Consider the following 21,642-nt stretch of genomic DNA (forward strand, 5'->3'; position numbering starts at 1 on the left):
TGAAATATCGTTGAATTTCTATGATATTCTCGCGAATAAAGCATGCAAGGAGAGAATATTTTTATACATTTCTTTCGACCATTCGCAATCCTGAAAGGGACATTCCTGTACCGATTGCACCCAACCATCTTTATATAGCGACAATGTCGCATATGCGAGAAATATCAACAATTTGCATGGTGACTGATAATATGTTTTCTTTCCGCGCCGTATGCTCGACCGCATCTGGGGAAGTCCCAGAGATGACAGGTAAATCGTATGCGTCAAATGCAAACAATTCGCAGGAATTTGGCAGTGAGTGTGACAACAGCTGCGTATGGCGGATGTTGTTATTAGCAGGTCATTGGTACTCGTGGTTGCGAATCTTCTGAAGTTTCTCGCAAATTCGCCCAAAACAATTTTTATCATAATCGAGCGGAGTGAAATTGGCGGCAGCAATATGGTATCGATAACGACGCGCCATTATTTTTTTCGCGTTTTTTAATTATTTCTCTCGATCACCAAGAGAGAGAATTCAACGAGTATTCAATAGATTGTATATTTGCACTCAACTGAAGAAACGAACAAGCGTATGATTTTAAGAGTAATATTGTAAGAATAAAAAATGAAAAAAATATAAAATACGAAATGAAATAATGTACGATGATAATGATAAATGGCGAACGCCGTGAAACTATATATATAAAAAATTTGCTAAAGATATTGCTCAACTTGACAATTACAGCATATTATAATATGTAAGAAATCCACTTTAAAAAAATTATTTGAAAATGTCTATTCAGATTATTCAATTGCGGTACTGTAATGTCACTTTGATCTAGTCTAGAGGAAAAGAACGAAACGGTTGTAAGATAGAACAGACTTTGTATTTTCACTGATCAATCTCATACAGTAGTCACACTTTCATCTCGTACATATATGTATACATATATATTTTTTTTTATCACACGCTTTCTCTCTCTCTCTCTCTCTCTTTTTCACGAATACGCAAACGCACACGCACAAATATTCTCACATTCTCTCATATCTTTCATATCAGAAAAAATACAAAATTTCCGGCTGGAAAATAGTGTCAGTACAGATACGCGAACAAAATGTCGTACAGACACAAGAGAAGATGAAGATAAAAGAAGTATCACACTATAAACGAGAAATCGAAAAAACAATGCGTTGCCCTTGTCCGTTCTTCATTCTTTCGTGATTCTCCGTAAAAGGAATAAATAAAGGGGCAAATAGAAGGACAAACTTTCTTAGGAAACTTCGAGATCCCCGTATATGGACCTTCGAATATGTTCAAGGTTCAGATCTCGGACGATTCGAATGGACTTTTCTCGAGCGTCGCGTATCTGAAACGTTTCAAGAATTCTAAACAGACGCTAAATCTGGAGTGCTGTATACAGGGTGTCCCGCCACAAACGCGTGAATTCTTTAAGGAATATAAAATCGATTTTTTTTCCTCAACAAAAATGTGGCCGTTTATTTTATCACCTCGTAATTTCCATGAACAATGGTATATGTAAACTACAGGCGTAGGCTTGTAGGCAGTAATTGTACCTATTAGAAGGAGAAAACAATGTTTTACAGGTGTTCTTATCTAAATTGGAAACATCGCCCCCCTTTCTTTTTTTGGGGATTTCGACACTGCAAAATTGAAAAGAATTTCAATTTCCTGTATTTGGAGCTTAGCAAACAGATTTGAATTTTGATTTTATAATCATATTTTATGACGTCCTGTATCTTACAGAAATTCTTTGAAAAAAAACGCTCTTTTTTTTAATAGAATTGCGTATAAAAATATTAGAATGATCTTGAGGAACTAGTGTGCAATCTGTTTACTATGATCACTTATGGGAAAACTATCTTTCAGCAACTTTTAAGTGTCTGTTAAGAGAGAACTGACTTTAATTTGCACTAAATTACGCACGCATAAATTAATATATGTCGCGGAACACATCCTGGATAAATTTAGAAAGAAGAAATAAGGGACGGAGAAATATGCACACATCGGTGTTCTCGACGGATATTCATGACTCTAAAGTTTGTATGTGCACATGCCTCATATACACATCCGTGCCACTTTGTATCGGCAGATGTACGCGCGATACGCAGAAAATTATTAGCGTCAACAACAAACACACTCGCGAACATGAAATTATCTCGCGGGCAGGCATACAATAAATTAGAAATCAATATTAACTTATCGTCATCATTGTCGTCACGTGTACGCTCTACGTGATGCTATATTGAGTATAATGACGTTATATACCTGCCAAACAGACCAATTTTTCGGTATCACATCGTAAAGAGCGAAAAATGTAAAAGAAAAACAAAATTCTGACAGAGTTAGACATGCACACTTTACATTATTCGCGTGTATTACTTTATAATTTAAATACAAATACATTTTTTCCTGCATTCTACAACCTGTAAAAATTACGTATTTGATTTGCGTACTATCAGTAATTTAGCGCGTTCTCTACACATAAGTTATTTTAAGTGAATACTTGTGGTATTACGATGTTAGAAAATTGGTCTGCTCAACAGATGAAAATGTAGCGATACTATGTTTCTCTTTTTAGGATGTTCTCCAAGTTACGCGCCTGAATTCGCGATAAAACTTAATCCACGCGATTTCGAGTTTATCTCGTACGAATCAGGCGCGGTCTCAATTTATCTCACAATCGTCCACGAGCTCGCAAATCATAAATAAATTAGAAGAAAAGTGAGAAGAATTATATATCATTGACAGGGAGAAAAATACGCTCGCTGTGCGTATTTCGACATATAGATTCTTTCTTGAAAAAGTATAACGGAACACGCGGATGTGCGGCCGTTTAAGAGCTTTAAATCGAAGGCCGTTTCTCCGAAGAAGCTAACAAACTTACGGTCGGTACCGTTTCTAGTTTGTTCTCGCTCGCGATATTCTATAAAAGATGAAGGCCTTGTCCTAAGGCAATGACGAGTAACTCACGAGACCGAAGGATTCGATTTCGTTGCTCGGCTCAAACGCGATTAGCTTGACTTTAGTTCGGGAACTAAACAGAAAAAAATATGAAACGATAACAGTGTTCAGCGTCTTAATATAAATCAGTCAAGCCACTTCGCGGTGTCTGGCGACAATTCGATGTCCTTCGAAACTTCTTCATCGTCAATGTTCCTTCGCGATTCACGGAACTCCCTTTCCAGCCGATCCTCGTTTCTTTACGACCCATAAAATTCTCTCTCTCTCTCTCTCTCTCTCTCTCTCTCTCTCTCTCTCTCATTCGTCGACTCTTGTCGAGTCGTGTCCACGGTTAGGATCCACGTTCGACTATATAACACTTCTTCAACGTTCCACTTTTACTTCGCGCTTTCCGTTGACGGTGGCGGCAGCGGAATCGCCTGCTCGGACACCGGTTGTTGCTGCTCCTTCTTCTTCGTCTTCTTTGTCTTCTTCTGCGACCTCGGCGATTCCGTCGAACTCCGCTGTTCGTCGTTCGCCTCTGTATTTCCCTCCGTTGCTTCCTTCGTTTGCTGCTTCGACGTCGCGTGTTTATTTTTCGTCATCGTTTGCGACACGTCGCTATCCTTACGTTGTTCTCCATCCTTTCCGTCACTCTGCTTTGATTCTTTACTCGTTTCGTTCACGCATTTTGTTGATTCGTCTGTTGACATAAGTGCAACAAGCTGTTTCATATTTTCCGCTGATAAATTCTCTATTTTTTGTTCGATTTCCTGTTGGCCGGGAGGGACGATGTTTTGATTCGTGGATTCGGCAGCCGTTGCCGCAATTTCACTTTCCGAGGATTCCACTTTCGCCTGCAAAAAGGAAATAAGATACCAAATGAATAAGATAATTCGTCATAAATACTATACTCATAAAAGAGAAACAATGTGTTTTAAACAAAAAAGATAAAATGTAATTTGACAATGTAAATAAACCAAATTGTTAGACATTTTTTATATAATTGATAATAAAGTATCCAGCGTTTTAACCAACCTGGTGTACCAACGCTCATCATTTCTCACCTTCGTCGGCGCCGATGGCCCTGGCGGAAGCGGTATTGGCTCGTTACTCTGCTTCTCTTGCTTCGCGTCTATCTCCATTGGCTCAGGGACTTGCGAGGTCTCTTCTCCTCGCTGATCCTTCTCAGCGGACTCCTGGACCTCTTCATGTACAGTAGGTTGTTGCTCTTGCTGATTGATAATTGGTGTTTTTGATTCCAGCAAGCTAATGGTATCCTGTATAGTCTTGATAGCGTTTTTACGCGCTTGTCGCACATTCTCCCGACCTTCCGTCTCTATGTCGTCTAATTTGATTAATTCGCGCGTCAGCATCTCGTCCAGGTAAATATATTCCTTGTCTTGCCGGGAACCACCGACGTAACGTCGTACCTGCTCGGCCAAATTGTCCACTTCCTTTTGCACCAGGGCAACTCTTTCCAGAGGATCCTTTGGCATTGGAGGCTTTGGTTTCGGCGCTTCTTGATGTTGTTGCTGCTGCTGATGTTCCTGATGATGCTGAGGTTGTTGAAATTGTTGCTGGTGATGTTGCTCGTTATGCGATTGAGGTTGCTGATATTGCTGGTGATGATGTTGAGGTTGTTGCTGGTGTTGTTGCTCGTGATGTGATTGAGGTTGCTGATATTGCTGGTGATGATGTTGGGGTTGTTGCTGATGAGACTGAGGCTGTTGATAATGGTATTGGGGTGGTTGTTGTTGCTTCCGTATCGGTTGTTCAAAAGCTGCCGGCTTATAAAACACATCTTGGAAATGCGATGGTGGCCACTGCTGTCGACTGAAGCGTTCATTAAAGTGTGACGGTCTGTGGAAGTGATGCGCTGGTGGCGACGATCTGTCAAAGTGGTGGGACGGCGGCGACGGTTGTCGTTGATGGTAATGCTGCTGGAAAGTGGACGATGGCGCGTCATCAGTCGCAATCTTTGGCATCACCGGTACGTCGCGACCCTCCACAAAGATGGGGATGTGTCGGACATTGCTGGCTGGTTTACTAGGCGACTGGGCGCGCTGCTGCTGCTGATTGTGCTGCGGCGTAATATCTACTCGGGACACGAATCTTTGACCTTGACCAGGTTGCGATGATTGCTGATCTTGGCCTTGCGGTTGGCCTTGCTGTTGCTGCCAGCTTTCCGGCGGTGCCGACATCGAGCGCTGACCGCGCTCACCCTTCTCCGGACTCATCTCCATGTCGCAGCGTCGTTGCTGCTGGCCTATGTCGACTGTGTTGCGTAGACCGTACTGCGGTATCGCGGACGATGACGTCAGGTCGTGCTCGCCACCGCCGCCGCCGCCACCGCCGCTGTGCGAGCTGACAGCACTCGCACCACTCGCGGCGCTGCTACCACTTGCCTGGCTACGCGCGTCCTCGTCCACCTGATGCTGCTGACCTTGCTGCTGGTCGTCGTTGCTACCACCGGATCCGTGACGTCGGCAGCGGCGGTCACGCAACAGGGAACCGCCGAATGGCCAAGGCGGACCACGCAGGTGCTCAGCGAACTCGGGGTGACGCGCCGCAAGGTCGTCCAGATGCGCGCGGATCCCGTCACCGCGCGGACGCTCGAAAACGTCGGCGGCGTCGTCGTCGAACGGGAAGCCCTACGGAGACAGACAAAAACTTGATGAAGTCGATGCCGGTGTTCTCAATTACTCATACTGTGACGACTAAATAATTCATGACTTGAACTGTTTGGCAGGTGTTTGACATGTGCGAAAGATAAAACATAAGGTTAAAAGATAAAAAAAAAAAAACAGTTTACGCAATATTGAGTTAATCTATATGTACATATATGGGTCTCTTTCACCAATAATCATGATAAACGAATATCTAAATAGCAATGTTCGACTTTAATCTGGAAATGGAAGATTAAAGACGTTCACATTGAACATCATATATTGCAGCGAATTCGCTTGTACTATGCGTTGGTGCATGCTAAAAATTATTATGCAGGAAATTATCTTTTAATGAAAACACAATGTAAACATTTTTACCGATAAGATACTCAAGCGTAATATTATCACATTTTTAATGAAATGTATGCGTCAGAGTTGGATATCATTTAAGTTTCTTCATATTACGCTCTTGTATTTAAATAGTTTCACGTCTAGCAATCTTTGTAGTGCGTGAATAGAGTTGCATGTCTGCCGAATTTCGCTATTAGCGAATTCGATTGTCCGCACAACTTCGCAGCGGACAGCGGTGCACGCGAAGGCCGTTATGTATGAAGTTATCTGAGCGTGAACCTTTAGCGCACACCTTCAATGCGGAACAATGCAGGCACCGAATTCGGGGATATCCTTCGACTTACGCCAGGTTCATATTCGCTAAAAAATAAAGGGCGACTTCGACTAAATTGCAATTAACTTAATCGGCGATTAACTTATCAAGCAGTATTTCTATTTTGTTATAATGCGGATAAAACAATTAATTTTTTGTTGTTTAATACATAGATAGAAAAATTAAGTTAAATTAGGAACGAGTTATATGTAGTTAGAAATTGTATAATAAGTAATTCTACTAGTTGAATTAATCACCGATCAAGTTGATTGGAGTTCGATCGAAGTCACCCTCACAGTGACAACTGCGTGCGACATTCGAATCGTATCGACTTCGATCCGATGAACGCGAGCAAGGGCGCTGAAGGGGAAATTCGCGTAATCGGGCACGAGGTGACGAATCCTCCTTCTTCTCCTTCTCTTCTTCCTGCGGCGAATCGAGGTCGCGTCGTCGTTCCACTTAGCGCGACCGACGGACGCATGTTACAAGAAAACCATACACGGGACGCGAAAGAAAGAAAGAGAAAATGAAAGAAAAATGGCGGTAGAAGGGACAAAGAGAGAGAAAGAGAGAGAGAGCGAGCGAGAACTGGGAGAGCCGCTTATATACGCGCACCTACGCCCGATAATCGGATTTTCCTATTTTCAGCCCGGCTGGCCCTGGCTAACACGCCACCACCACGTTAACTTTTCGCTATCAACCGCGAAAGTGACCCATAACAAGTTACTATTGTGCTCAAATACCGATGCTTTTTGAAATGATAAATTTAGAGTGCCTTCGATCCAAAAATGGATTTTTGACGCACTTGTGCGTCGCTTGCTATTATTGACGATCTCGTCATTCCTGTCGAATTTATTTTAACGGTTTCAAGGAAGAAGGAAATTCATTTTCTCATCTTCCTTCTTCGCCTTTTCTTTCCTAAAGTTTCTTTAATTTATTTCCGCTGGATGATATCATACGGGGAAACGGTCGCTCGATCTCGTTTCTTTTCGGTTCTTGGTCTCCGTCTTCGTTGGAACACGCGCAAATACGCCCACGCGTGCACGCGAACCATCCGTCGCGTTCCAGAACATGAAACGCCGAGGGAAAAACGTCATCGGGACGTGGTTACAGAAAGGAGTCAACCGTATGAAGTAATCCCCCCTCGTTACTCCTTGCCTCCCTCGGCGCGATCTCGCCTAATCATACGGCCGGTATCGAGCGTAGGAAGCTATCTGATAACGTGACCGGCGCGGCGTGACGTCATGCCGCGCCTTTCGACGTAACGTCGAGCCGCTCGTTAAGCCCATACCAAACTATGCATTGAGGATTGCGAATTAGAGATTAAGGGCCCCCGCTGTGAATGAAAAATATAAGGAACAAGGAACAGATATTAGCGATTAGGACTAAGATATCAGGAATAAAGCTAATGTAGCATTGATACACGGCTTCCGATAAGTTAAAAATCTATTATCTGTGTTATTCCCTTGTTTCTGTTGCCTGTGTTTTTCATTGTGCATCCAGTTTTACTCCTGATTCTTTAGTCCTAATCGCTAATATCTGTTCCTCGTTCCTTATATTTTTCATTATGCGGGGGCCTTTAGGATCGCGAAATGGAGATTAGTAAGTATTCGGGACATAACGGGCGAAGATCAAAGTCATCCAATTTGGTCGAATTTTACTCCAATTCGCTATCCTCAATCTCCAATGATCTGATTCGGGCTTTAGTGTAGGTATCGACCACAATAATAACGGCGGTCTTCCGAGGCGTCTAAATGGGTTTCGTGACATCACGTCTGGTATTTGATGGTCACGCATCGCGATTGTTCGCGATAACTCGATGATGCATCAATATACGAACGCCGGTTTTCTTTTCATTATGTTTGTTTCTTGTTGAGAACATTTGTAACACATTTTATATCGTCGAGATATCAATTAGCGAGAGAAAATTTTTGTGACAATTATAACAATGAAATACAAAATTTCTAGACGAATGTCGTGACTCGATAATAATATATTTCTTATTTATTATCTTTTTTTTTTGTCGCGACAGAACGCGCCGTTCGAATGCGACGCGAAAAATACGGCGCGAATGCTATTTTTGATTTCCACGCGATCTCGAAACGCGGAATGCGAGGAGCCAACGGCGGATGGGTGGAGAGGTGGAGGAGGGGGCCAAATATCGGTAGGGAGAACTCGCGCGGTATGGAAATATCTCGCGTGCGCCGCCGATTCCTAAGGTCTGGATCGTGTCATCTCAAGAGTATGAAACCAGGAGGAAGAAGAGGTTCGGGCCGCCACCGTGTGCGTCCTATTCACGTCCCTCCGTATCGTGTTTGCGATCGGGACTTAAGCGGCAATAGCGAAGTAAGAATCGCAGAGCGGCAGCAGCGCGTAATCCATGACGCACTACAGTCCCACACGAAAACGTCGCCAATCCGAGATATACGTAATCGTTTACAAACGGACAGGTTTTCCTGGTTAGGGAGAAGCCTGAATCTCGAACTTCGTGCTTTCGGGAAGGTTCTCGCGGAGTTTCGCCGGAGTGTGCAAAACGGAGCAACCGCACGCGCGGAGAAGCCTCCCGTCTCCCGTCTCGCGAGAAAAAATTTGACGCATTAAAAGAAAAGGAAAAAGAAAAAAAACAAGTGGATAACGTCACTTACGGGGAACGAGCAGCGGTCCAGATCGATCTCTCGTCCGAATTTGGATGCTGCATCCATGATGACAGGCGAGTCCATTTTCTGGACCCGTTCGAGCCCGCGTCCGTTTTTGGATACCTGTCACGCACTCTCTTTCTCGCTTGCACCAGCGGTTAGAGAAGGAAAGATCTAAAACTTTACTCTCTCTCGTTTCTTTTGCCTCCTTCGTAATATACTCTCGAACAGAATCTTTTTTTAGCGGTTCTCTCGCGAAAGCGCGATTCGAAGACGTCGAGAAAAGGTTGCTCCGAGATTTTTCTCGAAATCTCCACGATACCTTCTCGCGTTCTCTCTCTTTCTCTCTCTATCTCTCTCTCTCGCTCTCGCTCGTTCGCTCACGCTCTCACACGCTCTCGATATACGTATATATATATATATATATCTGTTTCTCTCTCACTTTGCTCGCTCGCTCGCAATAGGCTGACACTCACTCGTGCTTCTCTCTCGGCTTTTCCTCGTCTCCTCCTCGCGTTTCCTCTGCCTCCGCCGCGATTACATAAGCAACACGGCCGCTATACACTCGTGCGCGTCTCTCTTTCACACTCGCCTCACTGGCCGTACTTTTTCAAGGCCGTTCTCTTCGAGTCGTAAAAAAAAAAGAGAAGAAAAACCGTGTGCACGTGCGTTTCGCCGTGATTGCGCGCGTGATCCACCACGAACGCGGTTGACAACGAGACTGACAGCGCGCGGGCTACGGGCGACAACTTAAATACTCGATTACGTGTAGGCCGTGCGCGACCACGTGACCACCGGCGGCGGCGGCGAGCGCAGGCGGAGACGGCCGACGACGGCCGACAGAGCGGCCGAGCAAGCGCGAGAACTCGCTAGAACACGCTAGAACTGCTAGAAGCTTCTCGTGGCTTCTCGTGCCTAACTTCTCGCTCGATCGAGAAAACGCGGAAGCGTTTACGTTACGTCACGGTCGACGTTTCATTCCGTTCTGTACGATATACTTTCAAAATATTGAGAAACATATAGTTATATTTTTTCTTTTTTTTTCTGCAAATTAAAATGTAAGAAAAAGGACTCCTTTTTTCTGGAAAATTATATTTTTGAAAGTTGTTCCAGATTGTTCTAACTTTGTACCACGTTGTTCCGAATTAATAAATCATTTTATTTTAAACGGTTAATTATAAATGAACAAAAAAAGGCTTAAGCTTAAAAATAGAAACAAAAGAAAAAGGAAATGCGAGACGGTGAGACAAGTCGTGAAAGATCCATTCGTCTCGGTCGCTCTTTGTGACTTTGCTCTTCTCACCGAAGCGTATGTGTCTTGTGTCTTGTTCTAGGTATGTACATCAGAAAGTACAAGAACGTGCGGAGGTAGACCGGCAGATAAGGACGAGAGAGCGCGCCACGGTCAACCGAGAGAGAAGAAAAGAGATTTATGACCTATATTTTTAGTCTCGAGCGAAAGGACCCGTACTGAATTACTCGACTGACCATGATCAATCGCAAAAAGCGTAAAACCCATATCAGACTATATACGGATTGGGATTAGATTGAAGTTTAATCAATCAAAATAAAGAGAGAGAAAACTAATTTCAAGTTTAGTGAACTTTGCTCCGTTTGGTTAAATTTCAATCCAACTTCAATCCTAATCCGTATAGGTAGATATGGGCATGGCATTCAGAGGTAGCTTGAGCGCGTAGCTCGCGTACCACGCGTTCTCCCATCAAGCGCATTTAAAATAAAAATGAACGTTTGACTGACAAGTTTGACTGACAAGAGAGAAGACAGTGTAACGAAGAAATAGCGATGAGCATTCTGATTCGCGGAGCTATGCGCGGAGGGATAACGAGTTCGGCGAAAATTACCGAACCCGAAGCACCGATGTTCGCCACGTAACTTTAAATGGGATTTGTACGTGTATTACATGTGACGCAGATTATCCGCGAATCAGAATGACGTAACGTGGCGTAATAGCGTAACGATAAACAGCGTTTTGTACGAGCGCCCAAACGCGAGTCGCGCGTGTCTCGATCGCTCGTGGGATCATCGATAATGACGATCGATGATCTACAGTGATCGATAGCGATGCCAGGAACGCAGGAGACGCGAGGAGGTCGCGCGAGTCCGACGCGAACCGGCGAAAGGCTCATTCATACAACGGTAGAGGGATGTGGAGGAGGAGGAGGAGGAGGAGGAGGGGGGAGAAGAGGAAAAAGAGGGGCGAAGGGACACGACGCGCGACGGCGCGCAGCGTGAAATTTACTTAATTCATTAATGAGCGAATCGAACGGCAATAAAGATTACTGCGAGATTTCGAAGCTGTAATCCCGCTTTCAAAAGAGAATAATTTGCGAAAAAATCTTGTTTTTTACTCTTTCTATCAAAATGACGCATCAAATAAATGTGAAGAGTTTCGATTTTTGAGTTGCGAACACGTTGCGCCGCATTTAAACTCCGAATCGCCGTGAAGTCGAAGAAGTCAACCGAGCGAACAACAATCGCGCACTTTTTGCATTACGCAATTTGCGTTGTGCAACGCGCGGCGAAGTTTAATACGTTAAATATATAAATAACGCTAACCGTGTGTGTACAATATCATTGCCAACATGCAACATGCGTGAAGCCGCAATCGCGGCGCATTTTGCCGTCGCAGGTCGCGAGATCACGACGATCACACCTTTCGACTCCTCCAAATTCAATCTTCTCGAAAGTAATGGAAAAACGAGGCAAAAGTCACGTGTAAAAAATGAACATTTCTATCCACATTTTCGACTTATTGCTTTATGAAAAAATATTTTTCTTAGGCATTATTATAAAACTTTTCGGAATGGATTCCGATCGGAATTATTCCGTTTTCTCTTTGAAACGCAATAAAAATCTAGGAAATAACTAAACAATTCCGATTCCGAATCCATTCCGAAAAGTACAATACGTGCCCTATTCTGTTACATTTTCCCACCCACCGAATCGATAACGAATTACGTTGTGTACGAAGTGGGTCGAGCGCTTGTCTAAAATATCTTTGCTGCTTTTAAAAATATACGAGAACTTGACAATGCGAAATATTCAAGGACATACCCTTTTTATCACACTCGAATTTTTTCATATCTTTGAGAATATGGATACTTCAACTACGAATGTTGAATGAAACAATAGTCAAGACCCGGGCACATAGAAAAACTTAAGCAGTAAGCAAATCAGCCAATCACACCCAAGAACTTAAGACATAACGTAAACGGTAGCGAATCAGTACCGTTGATTTTCTTACTGATGCTTACGTCTTTTACTGCTTAAGTTTATTTCTATGTGCCCGGGCCTTGACTATTGTTTCATTTATCATTCGTAGTTAAAGTAACCATAAGAGTTTTCCTTTCTAAGTCGAGATTAAGGACAACTTAAGGGGAAGACGATGAAAAGAGTCATCTCCGGAATACACACATACATATACACGCGCCCGCACGCACACGCATACACATCTGCGGCACGACAATTCGCTTTACGTAATGAGGCACTTTTCTCTTCTCTTCTATTGGCCCATCGCTATACATAACCGAATCACCTGTTCCGCATTGTCAACGCGCCAATTAGCATACTTCGCGCACAGAACACATAGCGGCATTATCGTGTTTTCCGGAACATTGTCAATCGATAGGTCGGTTTTGATTGAGTGGGCGGGTTCCTTTGTGGGCGAGTCCCACTTTCGCGACCATTTCGCAGTGATGATTTATATCTTCGAGAAGCGCGAATCTCGTTTTTCTTAATTTTAATGTTGATTTTATGTCAAACTTTCGGGAGTTTTACGAGACGTGGCTTGCGGATTTTTCCATCAAAGACATCTGCGTCGTTAAGGGACTCCCGGACTAGGACACGCATATATACATATACACATGCACGCACAGGAGTGTCGGAAATACGCCGCTTCCCGAGAAAAGCCGAGATCGATAGGGGTGGCCTACCCTCGGATGTACCGTCGAAACTCGTTTCGGGAGGGAGTCCACCTAAACACGACGCTACTTCGTTTCTCCAGGTCTATTCAACGACGGATGAGTGATAAAGGCCCTTTTGGTTCGCAGGATATTGAAGTTAAAGGGTGTCCGGAAAGTGCCTACGACTAGGGTATTCATTCCGATTGCGGGGGTTGCTCGGGCTCCATATTATATATAATATCAGATCGAGAAATTCTTTCCTTGGTTCTTACACTAATAAAGAAGAATATATCGAACGATGCGTCTCTTGCGATAAGTTTGATAAATAATAATCACGTGATCTTTCTAGAAATGACGATTAAAGATAAAGACGTTTTCGATCAAATGGCAGGATTAAAGCTGAAGAGCTCTTATATATAAATAATCGTTATTTATTCCCTTCCCTCTTTTTCTCGATATTTTTGGCATGATATATCAAACCGGAGAAATTTATTATCTTTTTTTTACCATATAGCTTCTGCCAATAATAAAAAAAACTCTATAACGATAAAAGATATAAACAGATCTTTTACGAACAATCTGATCTTTTTTAGAAATGACAACTGGCGATGGAAATGCCTTTGAGAGTGGCGAAATATCGGAGCTCGTCTGTCATCGTCAACACGATCTTAATCTTCGATCGACGTATCAATATTTACCTTGCGTTAAAGTTTCGCATTTACTCGGAGAAAAGTTTTAATTAAACGAGAGAGATACACGATCGCGAGTTCTCTCGATTTACGTACGATTCGAATCGTTTCACATACGATCTGCAAATATCGCGGTGACAAGAATAAGCCAGCAAATCCGGGAGAAAAAGTGTGGATCGACGCCACGTCAGAACCTTCGTTTGAACGACCGAGATGATCGTCGAACAAGAGAATTGGGACGGCGCTATAAATATAAAGAAATTCGGCGCAGCGCGCGAAACAAGCTTTGATTTATTCGTCGCGAATTTAAATTTCGCGCGTGATGCAGTGGCATCGAAGACGTAAACGGCGTTACCTATTAATATTTGCACCCATTTTTAGCCGGTATTCGTAGTCAGGTCTCATACTTAAAACCGTCTTCAGTTTATCTACAGATGCTTCTTAGCTAATAAAACGATACATATACATATATATATATATATATATATATATATATATATATATAGAGAGAGAGAGCATCCAAAGATGAACTTAAGACACATCTTGAATAGAGGATCTGACTATGAATACTAACTTTTTTTCAATACTGAAGTTTGTACATACATCAATGCTTATATTATCTCACCTTGCGGGACGAAAGTAATTAAAACGTTTGTGATTTTACTTTTATCTCGCAAATTATAAAAACTCTCTAAAATCGAAGAGTGAAATATCGCTCAAAACGAGTAAAATGCAAGTGTAACGAAAATTTGAAAATTGAGCCTGTGCACTTCAAGGAATTCGCCACTTTAAAAAAGAATAAAATTGCGCTGTACAAGCTGGAGTGAAATCCAGTTGGAGCACTCCATTTTTGAATGAAAAGGGCACTCTTTTCGAGTGCAGTAGATCAGTGCGTCCATAGGAGCGAATTATGTCACTCTACAATTTTGAGTGGAAAACCACTCTGTTAGAGCATTTATCATGCAGTTGATCTTTAGTTAATCGTTATTCACTACAGCTTTTGGAGTAAGATCGTATCACTCCGATAGAGTAGCCACTCTAAAAATTTGAGTGAAAAATTCACTACTTTAACTCAGAATTTCCTCTTTTGAGATGAGTGCCCTCATTTACTCAAAGTAGAGTAACAACCCTCTTTTTTGGAGTGACCATATCACAATAATCATCTAATATATTAGTGATGACGAAACCACTCTATGAGATTTAGAGCGAATACAAACGTTGCATGTTGGAGATATTTGGTGGCAAACAGTGCGAGAACGGATGTTAAACGGTGCAAAGATTTTTTCCCTTTCGATATGATCGATCGATCAGGATGAGAGGGATATGAGGCAGAGGGAAAATAAAGGTCGATGATAAAAAGCACGCCGCGGCATATCGTGGACACGATCGTGAATTCCAAGCACACTATAGCGCGAGGAAGAGAAGGGCGCGCGAATGACGGCGAACGAACAATATACCAGTATAATACTCACTCTCGGCAAACGCGGAAAGGGCCGGTCGAAAGTGTCGCCCCTGGTGGGTCTACCGGACTCGAAGAACGCGTCCCCGCCGTCCTCGTTGAATCGCTGCTTCATCTCCCGTAGCAGCTCGTCGTCGGACATGTCACGCACCCGGTCCGCGAATCTCGGCGAGTCGCGAAAGTAGAACGACATTGTCGCGAGGCAACACAAACGCGACGCGCCTTTTATTCCCGGTCAAATCTCGCGACGATACACGAGCGGTTTGATTACACAAGATCGCAGTTACTTTCGTTTTCTTTCGTGCTCCTTCGTATCGCGGAACTAATACTTCTTACCAGCTACATTCCCGCGCAAAGGTTCGCGCGTTACTGACGAGCGCTCAAGCGGCTCGAATCAAGCGCTGCGCCGGGAGTGCGCCGACGATAGCATTTGAAAGGGCGAGCTCGCACGCGCACGCGCACGCGCACTGACGTCGCGCCGTCGCTCGCGCGCATGAGCTTCGAAAAAGGGCTATCAAGATGAATTCGCGTAGTCACGTATGTATACATGAATCATTTTATACGGAGGAATTGGCCAATTAGTGCGCCCGACGCAAACACGCCATATATTGGCGCACTTATTTATAATCTTGAAAAGCTCAAATGATTAAAAATCAAACGTACAAAAACCGGGCACAAAGCCGTAAAAAAGTTGTTCGTGTTGAGTTATTTAATAAACAATTGATTTACAAACGTTTCGGTCCATATCTGGCCAGGCTCAGTGTGATTAACAAAACTTTAAATAAAATGCAATCGGCGCATGGAACGCAATATACAGATGCCGAACACGGTAGTCGGAATTTAATCAAAATAAAGAGTAAAATAGTTGAAGAGATAAACCCGGTTACATGATCACCGATTTATCAGCGATGACATCCCACACCGAACACCAAAGGGTTTAACTTTTCAACTATTTTACTCTTGATTTTGATTGAATTCCGACTACAATTCGATATCTGTATATTTTGCGTTTCATGCGCTGATTGCGTTTAATTTAAAGTTTTACAATCACACTGACGATGGCCAGATATGGGCTGAAATGTTTTTACAAAACGTGTTTATTAAATAACTTAACACAAACACCTTGTTACGGCTTTGTGTCCGGTTTTTATACGTTTGTACTTATATATTGTTAGACATATGCGATTGATCGATTTTTAAGAACATTTTTGTTCTGACGGGAAAAATCTGGATAAATTTAAAACACCTGTTTAAATCTATTTGTTTTCAGTCCTGCCACCTCATATATATGAAATTTTGAATGAAAAAACGTTATTCTAATAAAAAAAACCTAAAACATAAACAAATCTAAAATAACTTAATAATACATTGTAATGTCTTCGAAAAACGAACATGTAGTAGAAGAAATAAAAAGAAACCATTTGACACTTTCCCAAAAAGAAACAAATATCTATTAAAATGGGAAAAAAAGAGAGGAAAAGTCCAGTATGCGTCACTTTCATGTGTAAAGTTCGCATACTTATTCATTGAGGTACGTGTAAATTTTCTTTCGCTTCCTGTTTTATTATTTACATTAACGATATACAAAATGTCAGTACCATTAAGTATGTGCCATTTTATGTGTAATAGAATTTACTTAGAATAAGAACAAGAGCGTTACACAGCCTCTTGCTTGCTATTCAAAGAAGAAATAAGAGAAATATATATGTGGAAGAAAAAACACTAGAATAAAAGAACAGATTAAAAAATATACATAAGAAAAAGTACAACGGAATATTCAATTTGTAAGAATTTCTGCCTGTTTAAAGGACTACTTCATAGAAATTAAAAATAAATCCCCTATACACTCGATTAACCATCTAAGGGACGTATTCGAATATATACATCAACTTGCATTCCATATATATGCAATATGTAACAATTATACAATCAACATATCTCCCAATGTAAAAAGAGAACACATGCCATATGCTGTTTAACACATTATTGGCCAGCGATATTTTGCGCAGATAAAATTAGGGTTTTGGAAATAGATGTAATAATTTACGAAATGGATGACTATAGACTATAAAGGATAATTGATATCTGTACATTTAAGAACATAAAATCTTTTTTATAATAAACCTTTCTTAAAAAGACCCATTTAGCCTTTCTTTAAAAGATCAGTCGTTTAGTCTTTATAACATCTAATTTTAGATCGACCTTTTAATGTGTTAAGACACGCGTGAAACATTGCTACAAATTTAGTAGCAGTCCATCGAATTGACGTCATTCTGCTTGTACATCGTCAGTATGTCGTCTAGAATCGACTCAAAACTACTGGTATACGTTTTCAGCCAGCGATTCTTCTCCTCGATGTAAGCGTCGATGTCCCAGTTGAAGATCGCGTGGAGGAAATCTTGGCGCGTTACCGACGAGATGTAACGCAGTGTCTTCTTCTCTTCTTTCTCCTCCTCTTTTACCATCTCGGTGTCCATGTTCATGGAGTTCTTGTAAATGGTTGCGAGCAGATTGGCATCGTTTGTATCCACGATTTCCTCAATAATGTTTGAGACATTTTGCATTTTCTCATCGTAGATAGATGAGAGAATGGACGGTGTTTCTTTAACATAGACGGTATCTATTACGGAGTGGTTTTCCACCGGTGACGACGGTTCGTCTAACTTGTACTTAAGCAGGCAGGTTTTCAATTTGCCGATTATCGCGGCAGACACTTTGCACACCTCAAAGTCGCTATCATCTTTTAGGGTAACCAGAAGCACCTAAAAGTTTAAGGGAAAAAATCACTCAAGCTATCAATATTTACTTATTAATAATTTATGAATTATATTTATTCATTTAATTGCTTATGGACTGATAGATTTAAGAATGTAAAGCTCGTGCCCAACATCAGAATTCTAACTAATTACTTACACCTAGGCAACTTTGTCTCGCTAGTTCGTCCAGTGCCTTATTAAGCCTCCGCTTAATCTCGGTTTCGTTCAATGCCACGATCTTCCTATGCTCCTTGGAAAACGTCACGTTTGGGAAGCAGTTGTCAAGCATTCCCTGATCAGTCAAGTGTGATTTGACGAAGTGGTCCCAGAAAGATAATGCGTTTGTCTTCACTTCCCAGTGCAGATCAAACACGGCCGCTATACACATTGCTCGCAACATCGAATTGATGACCTCTTTCCTGCAAATTGCATGACATTAACTATTCTACAATGTATATCAAGTATTACAAATTTATAAACCCTACGTACGACCAGTTCTGATGAACATATAACTCCTTGATTAGAGTCACAGTCTCTCTCCTGACTATTGCCTCGCTTTCGTTCCTGAGTAGATCAATCGCCGTTTCCTATAAAAATCGGTTAACTCATATAACTCATCTTCTTCAACAATATTCGAAAAGCGAGTAAGGAAAAAGTAATAAATATACGTACAGATAAATTTACTTGCGACAGTTGCTGCTCCCATAGCTTGTTGATGCGTATCATAGTCGCGACGAATGTTAACGCTGACGCTCGCACGTAGCTCTCATCATCTGTTTTAATGATATCGACTGCCACTTTCGGAAACTCGTTAATCAACAGAAAGTCTTGGAATGCCGGATATTCTGCGAAAATTTGCGTATTTTTATATATTTTATTATACGTTAATTATGTATGTTGTTATGTATGTATGTTGTTATGTATGTATGTTGTTTTAGCTGTATTAGTCAAAACAAATAATTGTGAAACTTGAAGAGGCTATCTATATCAATACTCTGATTCGCTTACTGTATTCAGAAATAGTCGCGATGGTGTTGAGAACCTCGAGAACACTATCTCTCACTTCCCAATTGGGGTCATGCAATCTTTTGAAGAGCGTAGGTCCGATCTCGTTCATATGGCTGTCCGAATCCACGAGTAGCGCCAAATTAGGCGGCATAAAGTTATGGATGGCGAGTTTGCACAGTTTCAATGCCTTCACACAGATCTAAATAGAAATCAAAATTCATCATCGTTTTCCAGTTTCTTTTCCAAGTAACAACTATTACGACTGAATTTTTCTCACGCAAACAATTAATTCATTACTCTGATTTCAGCAATCAATCTTTTACCGTCGGTAGTATCCCAGGATGATTGAGAATCTCCTGTGCGAGGGATAACACACATATCGTTTCCACGCATTCCTGCCATTTCAGTTTGAATTTTTCTGTCATGACAGCCAAGCCATCGAGCAGCGACGCCAGTAGAATAGGATAGTTGACTATAGGATCACCGTCCAATATCGATTTATACAGAAACTTTCGCGGATTCTCCGAAGGAGAGGTGCTGTTTATGTCTGATGACGTGCAATTCCTCGCTTGCCCGCACATGTCCGGCATGTAACTTTTCAAGACGTGGCATAAGGCTTGGAAAGCAATCACAGCTACATCCTGATAAAAAAGTACAATTACAATTACAAAAGTTAATCAAGATTTAATTTAATTTAATAAATCGTATATACTCACTCTATCCATTATGTCTGATATTTCAAGGAGTATATCGATAGAAACTTTACAAATCTGCTCCATTGGAAGATCCCCCTTCCGTATAATGTCTCTCATGCTGTAAGCTAATCTTTGTACAGTGGTACACGTTACGTCGAAAATTTTACTAACAAACATATCGAAGAGATCGTGATTCAAATGATTCTTCTTTATACAGACGCACAGTGGTATTATCTGTCAATAAATTAAAATCAGTTTGCTTTTAATATTAGTATCCAACTACACATGCATATTAAATGCACGAGCTGTGACTGACTTACCATTAATGCGATGGCTTGGTGCTCAAACTTGTGCTCCTCCGGCAGAACAAATTCACGCAATGTAAGCAACTTTTTCCAGTATGTCATAGAGAACTTGTTGTTCTTCACCAGCTCTATAATGTCCTTCTTCGACAACAACATCATAGAAATGTAGCACAGACCATAGCAGAACTTGTGCCATGCGTCAATGTCGATCATTGTGGTGTTCTCCTTAATTCCTTGCTTCAGCTTCAAAAATAGTGACAATAGCAGCAGCTTGTGCACATGTTGAAGAAATCTAGTGCTGATACAGGCCTCGAACAACGCCTTCACCCGCATCTCGAGGTCTACGAGTCTCTCGATCAACTCGGGAATGCTGTTGTCCAAACTCGCAAACAGAGTGTTCTCCATGATGCTGGTCAATAAGTCCAACGTAGAGCACAACAGTTTGTTCTGCTCCAGATACGTCTCCTCCAGTGCCTGGTGCATTTGTACATTCAGAATATTGCTCATCAGGGGAGCAGCGACTGTCAGAATGATCTCTTTGCACGTCTCAGTGTTTTTTTGTTCATGCAGCAGCAAGGTCCACAAGAATTTCTGACTCTCCCTCGTAACGTACATCGTCTGATTCCAATGTGCGTATTTCACAACGTCCTTCCATACACCTATCGCGTTTAGGAAGAGAGTAGTAATTTGGTAGCTATATTATTTGTAAATTCTTAACATATAAATCTTAATAAGCTTCAAAATTATTATACATTTATTTACATGTATATTATGATTCGCAAAAATATAAATGTTCTGAAAAGTAACGCTTTTATTCTTTTGCTTTCTATAACACAATTCTAAATAGACACTAAGCATTAATATTATAGTTTTGTCTTACCAAACTGTATTACCCACTGTCTGCCGCTTCGATGAACGATCAAGTTCGACAACATTGTGGTATATGCCATTTTAATGGACGCCGGCAAATCTTCTCGGTGCAATTGCAGGACTTTGTAGAGTCGGTTGTATACGTCCTGACATTGCCAGTAGTGATAACGCAGTTCGTGCCGCGAGATAATCCCTACCAGTTTCAGCGTAAACGTGATTACAGGTTGCGAAGCCTTCTGTCCCGACTCCCATATCGCTAAAGCCTTCGGTATCCATTTTTGAAAGACCTCGCAGTACTCGTAATCGACCGTGGCACCTGTGAGATCCAGGAAGCAAAGTAGACGTAACCGTTAGCAAAGTAGATGTAATCGGAGCGACTAGGTGAGAAAGCCGAGCATCCTTTCCTTACATTCTTTCGTGTTCTCCGCAATGTGGGTGAGCAAATGATCTAAATAGGTTGTCGAGACGACGTTGTAATCCGGCAAGAGGAACAAGTCTAGAACCTCCGCCAATACCTCCTCGTTCTTCCCTCTGCGTGAATTCATTGCGATGCGACGTGATTGCTACGACCGACACGACAGATCCGCCTCATAGACCCGCTCCAATCGCGTGCGAACGAGCAGCGGAGAAATCAACGATGTTGACGCAACGGGAAACGGAACGGAATTTTATTTACATTCTGCAAATAATGATTAATACTTATTGACAAGATGAAAAATTTGCGAGGCGCTGATAAGCCACCATTTTGGGAAAATCAAGAGAAACTTGAGAGATATATCACTTACGGCATTTTCCAATGTGGGTGATAAAGCGTCCTCGGCGTTTTAAAAGGTGTAACGAATGTAACGATCGACGGGAGACATTTTTTGACACATTGTGAAACCGCTTGATCGGCTTGATCTTTAGCACGTGCACCAATGCCACCAATGAGACACGCATCCAAAAATAGGTTCGTTTCCGCGCTAATCCGCGATGTGGTCGATAACGCAGGTCTCGACCTGTATTCTTTAGTCGAGACACGAATCCC

General features: G+C 41.9%; 2 protein-coding genes across 5 annotated transcripts; both read right to left on the reverse strand.

The window, feature by feature from the left end:
- Positions 1-847: 847 nt before the first annotated feature.
- On the reverse strand, positions 848-15,359 carry LOC112461945 (BAG domain-containing protein Samui-like). 4 transcript variants are annotated; one of them, XM_025027409.1, is made up of 4 exons: positions 9,387-9,642; positions 8,920-9,084; positions 4,009-5,595; positions 848-3,798 (listed from the first exon to the last, which is right to left on the reverse strand). In XM_025027409.1, exons 2-4 carry the CDS (start codon positions 8,992-8,994, stop codon positions 3,340-3,342), a joined length of 2,121 nt encoding a protein of 706 aa, XP_024883177.1. In that variant the 5' UTR covers positions 8,995-9,084; positions 9,387-9,642; the 3' UTR covers positions 848-3,339. The 4 variants fall into 4 exon arrangements, with proteins under 4 accessions (XP_024883177.1, XP_024883175.1, XP_024883173.1 ...); XM_025027407.1 differs by having other exon boundaries at positions 9,353-9,642; XM_025027405.1 differs by lacking the exons at positions 8,920-9,084; positions 9,387-9,642 and adding an exon at positions 14,995-15,359.
- Positions 15,360-16,529: 1,170 nt separating this feature from the next.
- LOC112461955 lies at positions 16,530-21,592 on the reverse strand. Its single transcript, XM_025027428.1, has 11 exons — positions 21,401-21,592; positions 21,025-21,294; positions 20,626-20,931; positions 19,761-20,404; positions 19,462-19,674; positions 19,069-19,386; positions 18,746-18,944; positions 18,410-18,582; positions 18,227-18,324; positions 17,895-18,156; positions 16,530-17,743 (listed from the first exon to the last, which is right to left on the reverse strand). The coding sequence occupies exons 2-11, from the start codon at positions 21,158-21,160 to the stop codon at positions 17,225-17,227; spliced, it is 2,868 nt and encodes a 955-aa protein (XP_024883196.1). The 5' UTR covers positions 21,161-21,294; positions 21,401-21,592; the 3' UTR covers positions 16,530-17,224.
- Between the last annotated feature and the right edge of the window lie 50 nt (positions 21,593-21,642).

The sequence above is a fragment of the Temnothorax curvispinosus genome, unplaced genomic scaffold, assembly GCF_003070985.1.
Source record: "Temnothorax curvispinosus isolate PA1 unplaced genomic scaffold, ASM307098v1 QBEX01011890.1, whole genome shotgun sequence".
Classification (NCBI taxonomy): domain Eukaryota; kingdom Metazoa; phylum Arthropoda; class Insecta; order Hymenoptera; family Formicidae; genus Temnothorax; species Temnothorax curvispinosus.

Bases quoted from the DNA above. Each gene is read 5' to 3' on its own strand.
- LOC112461955 (XM_025027428.1), bottom strand. From the start codon at position 21,160: ATGAATTCACGCAGAGGGAAGAACGAGGAGGTATTGGCGGAGGTTCTA. The intron at 18,583-18,745 runs GTAAGCGAATCA...AAATTTTCGCAG, and splicing joins CGCGACTATTTCTGAATACA to AATATCCGGCATTCCAAGAC. The intron at 17,744-17,894 runs GTAAGTAATTAG...TTAAACTTTTAG, and splicing joins CGAGACAAAGTTGCCTAGGT to GTGCTTCTGGTTACCCTAAA.
- LOC112461945 (XM_025027405.1), bottom strand. From the start codon at position 15,174: ATGTCGTTCTACTTTCGCGACTCGCCGAGATTCGCGGACCGGGTGCGT. The intron at 5,596-14,994 runs GTGAGTATTATA...CTGTCTCCGTAG, and splicing joins CCTTTCCGCGTTTGCCGAGA to GGCTTCCCGTTCGACGACGA. The intron at 3,799-4,008 runs GTGAGAAATGAT...TCCTTTTTGCAG, and splicing joins GGCCATCGGCGCCGACGAAG to GCGAAAGTGGAATCCTCGGA.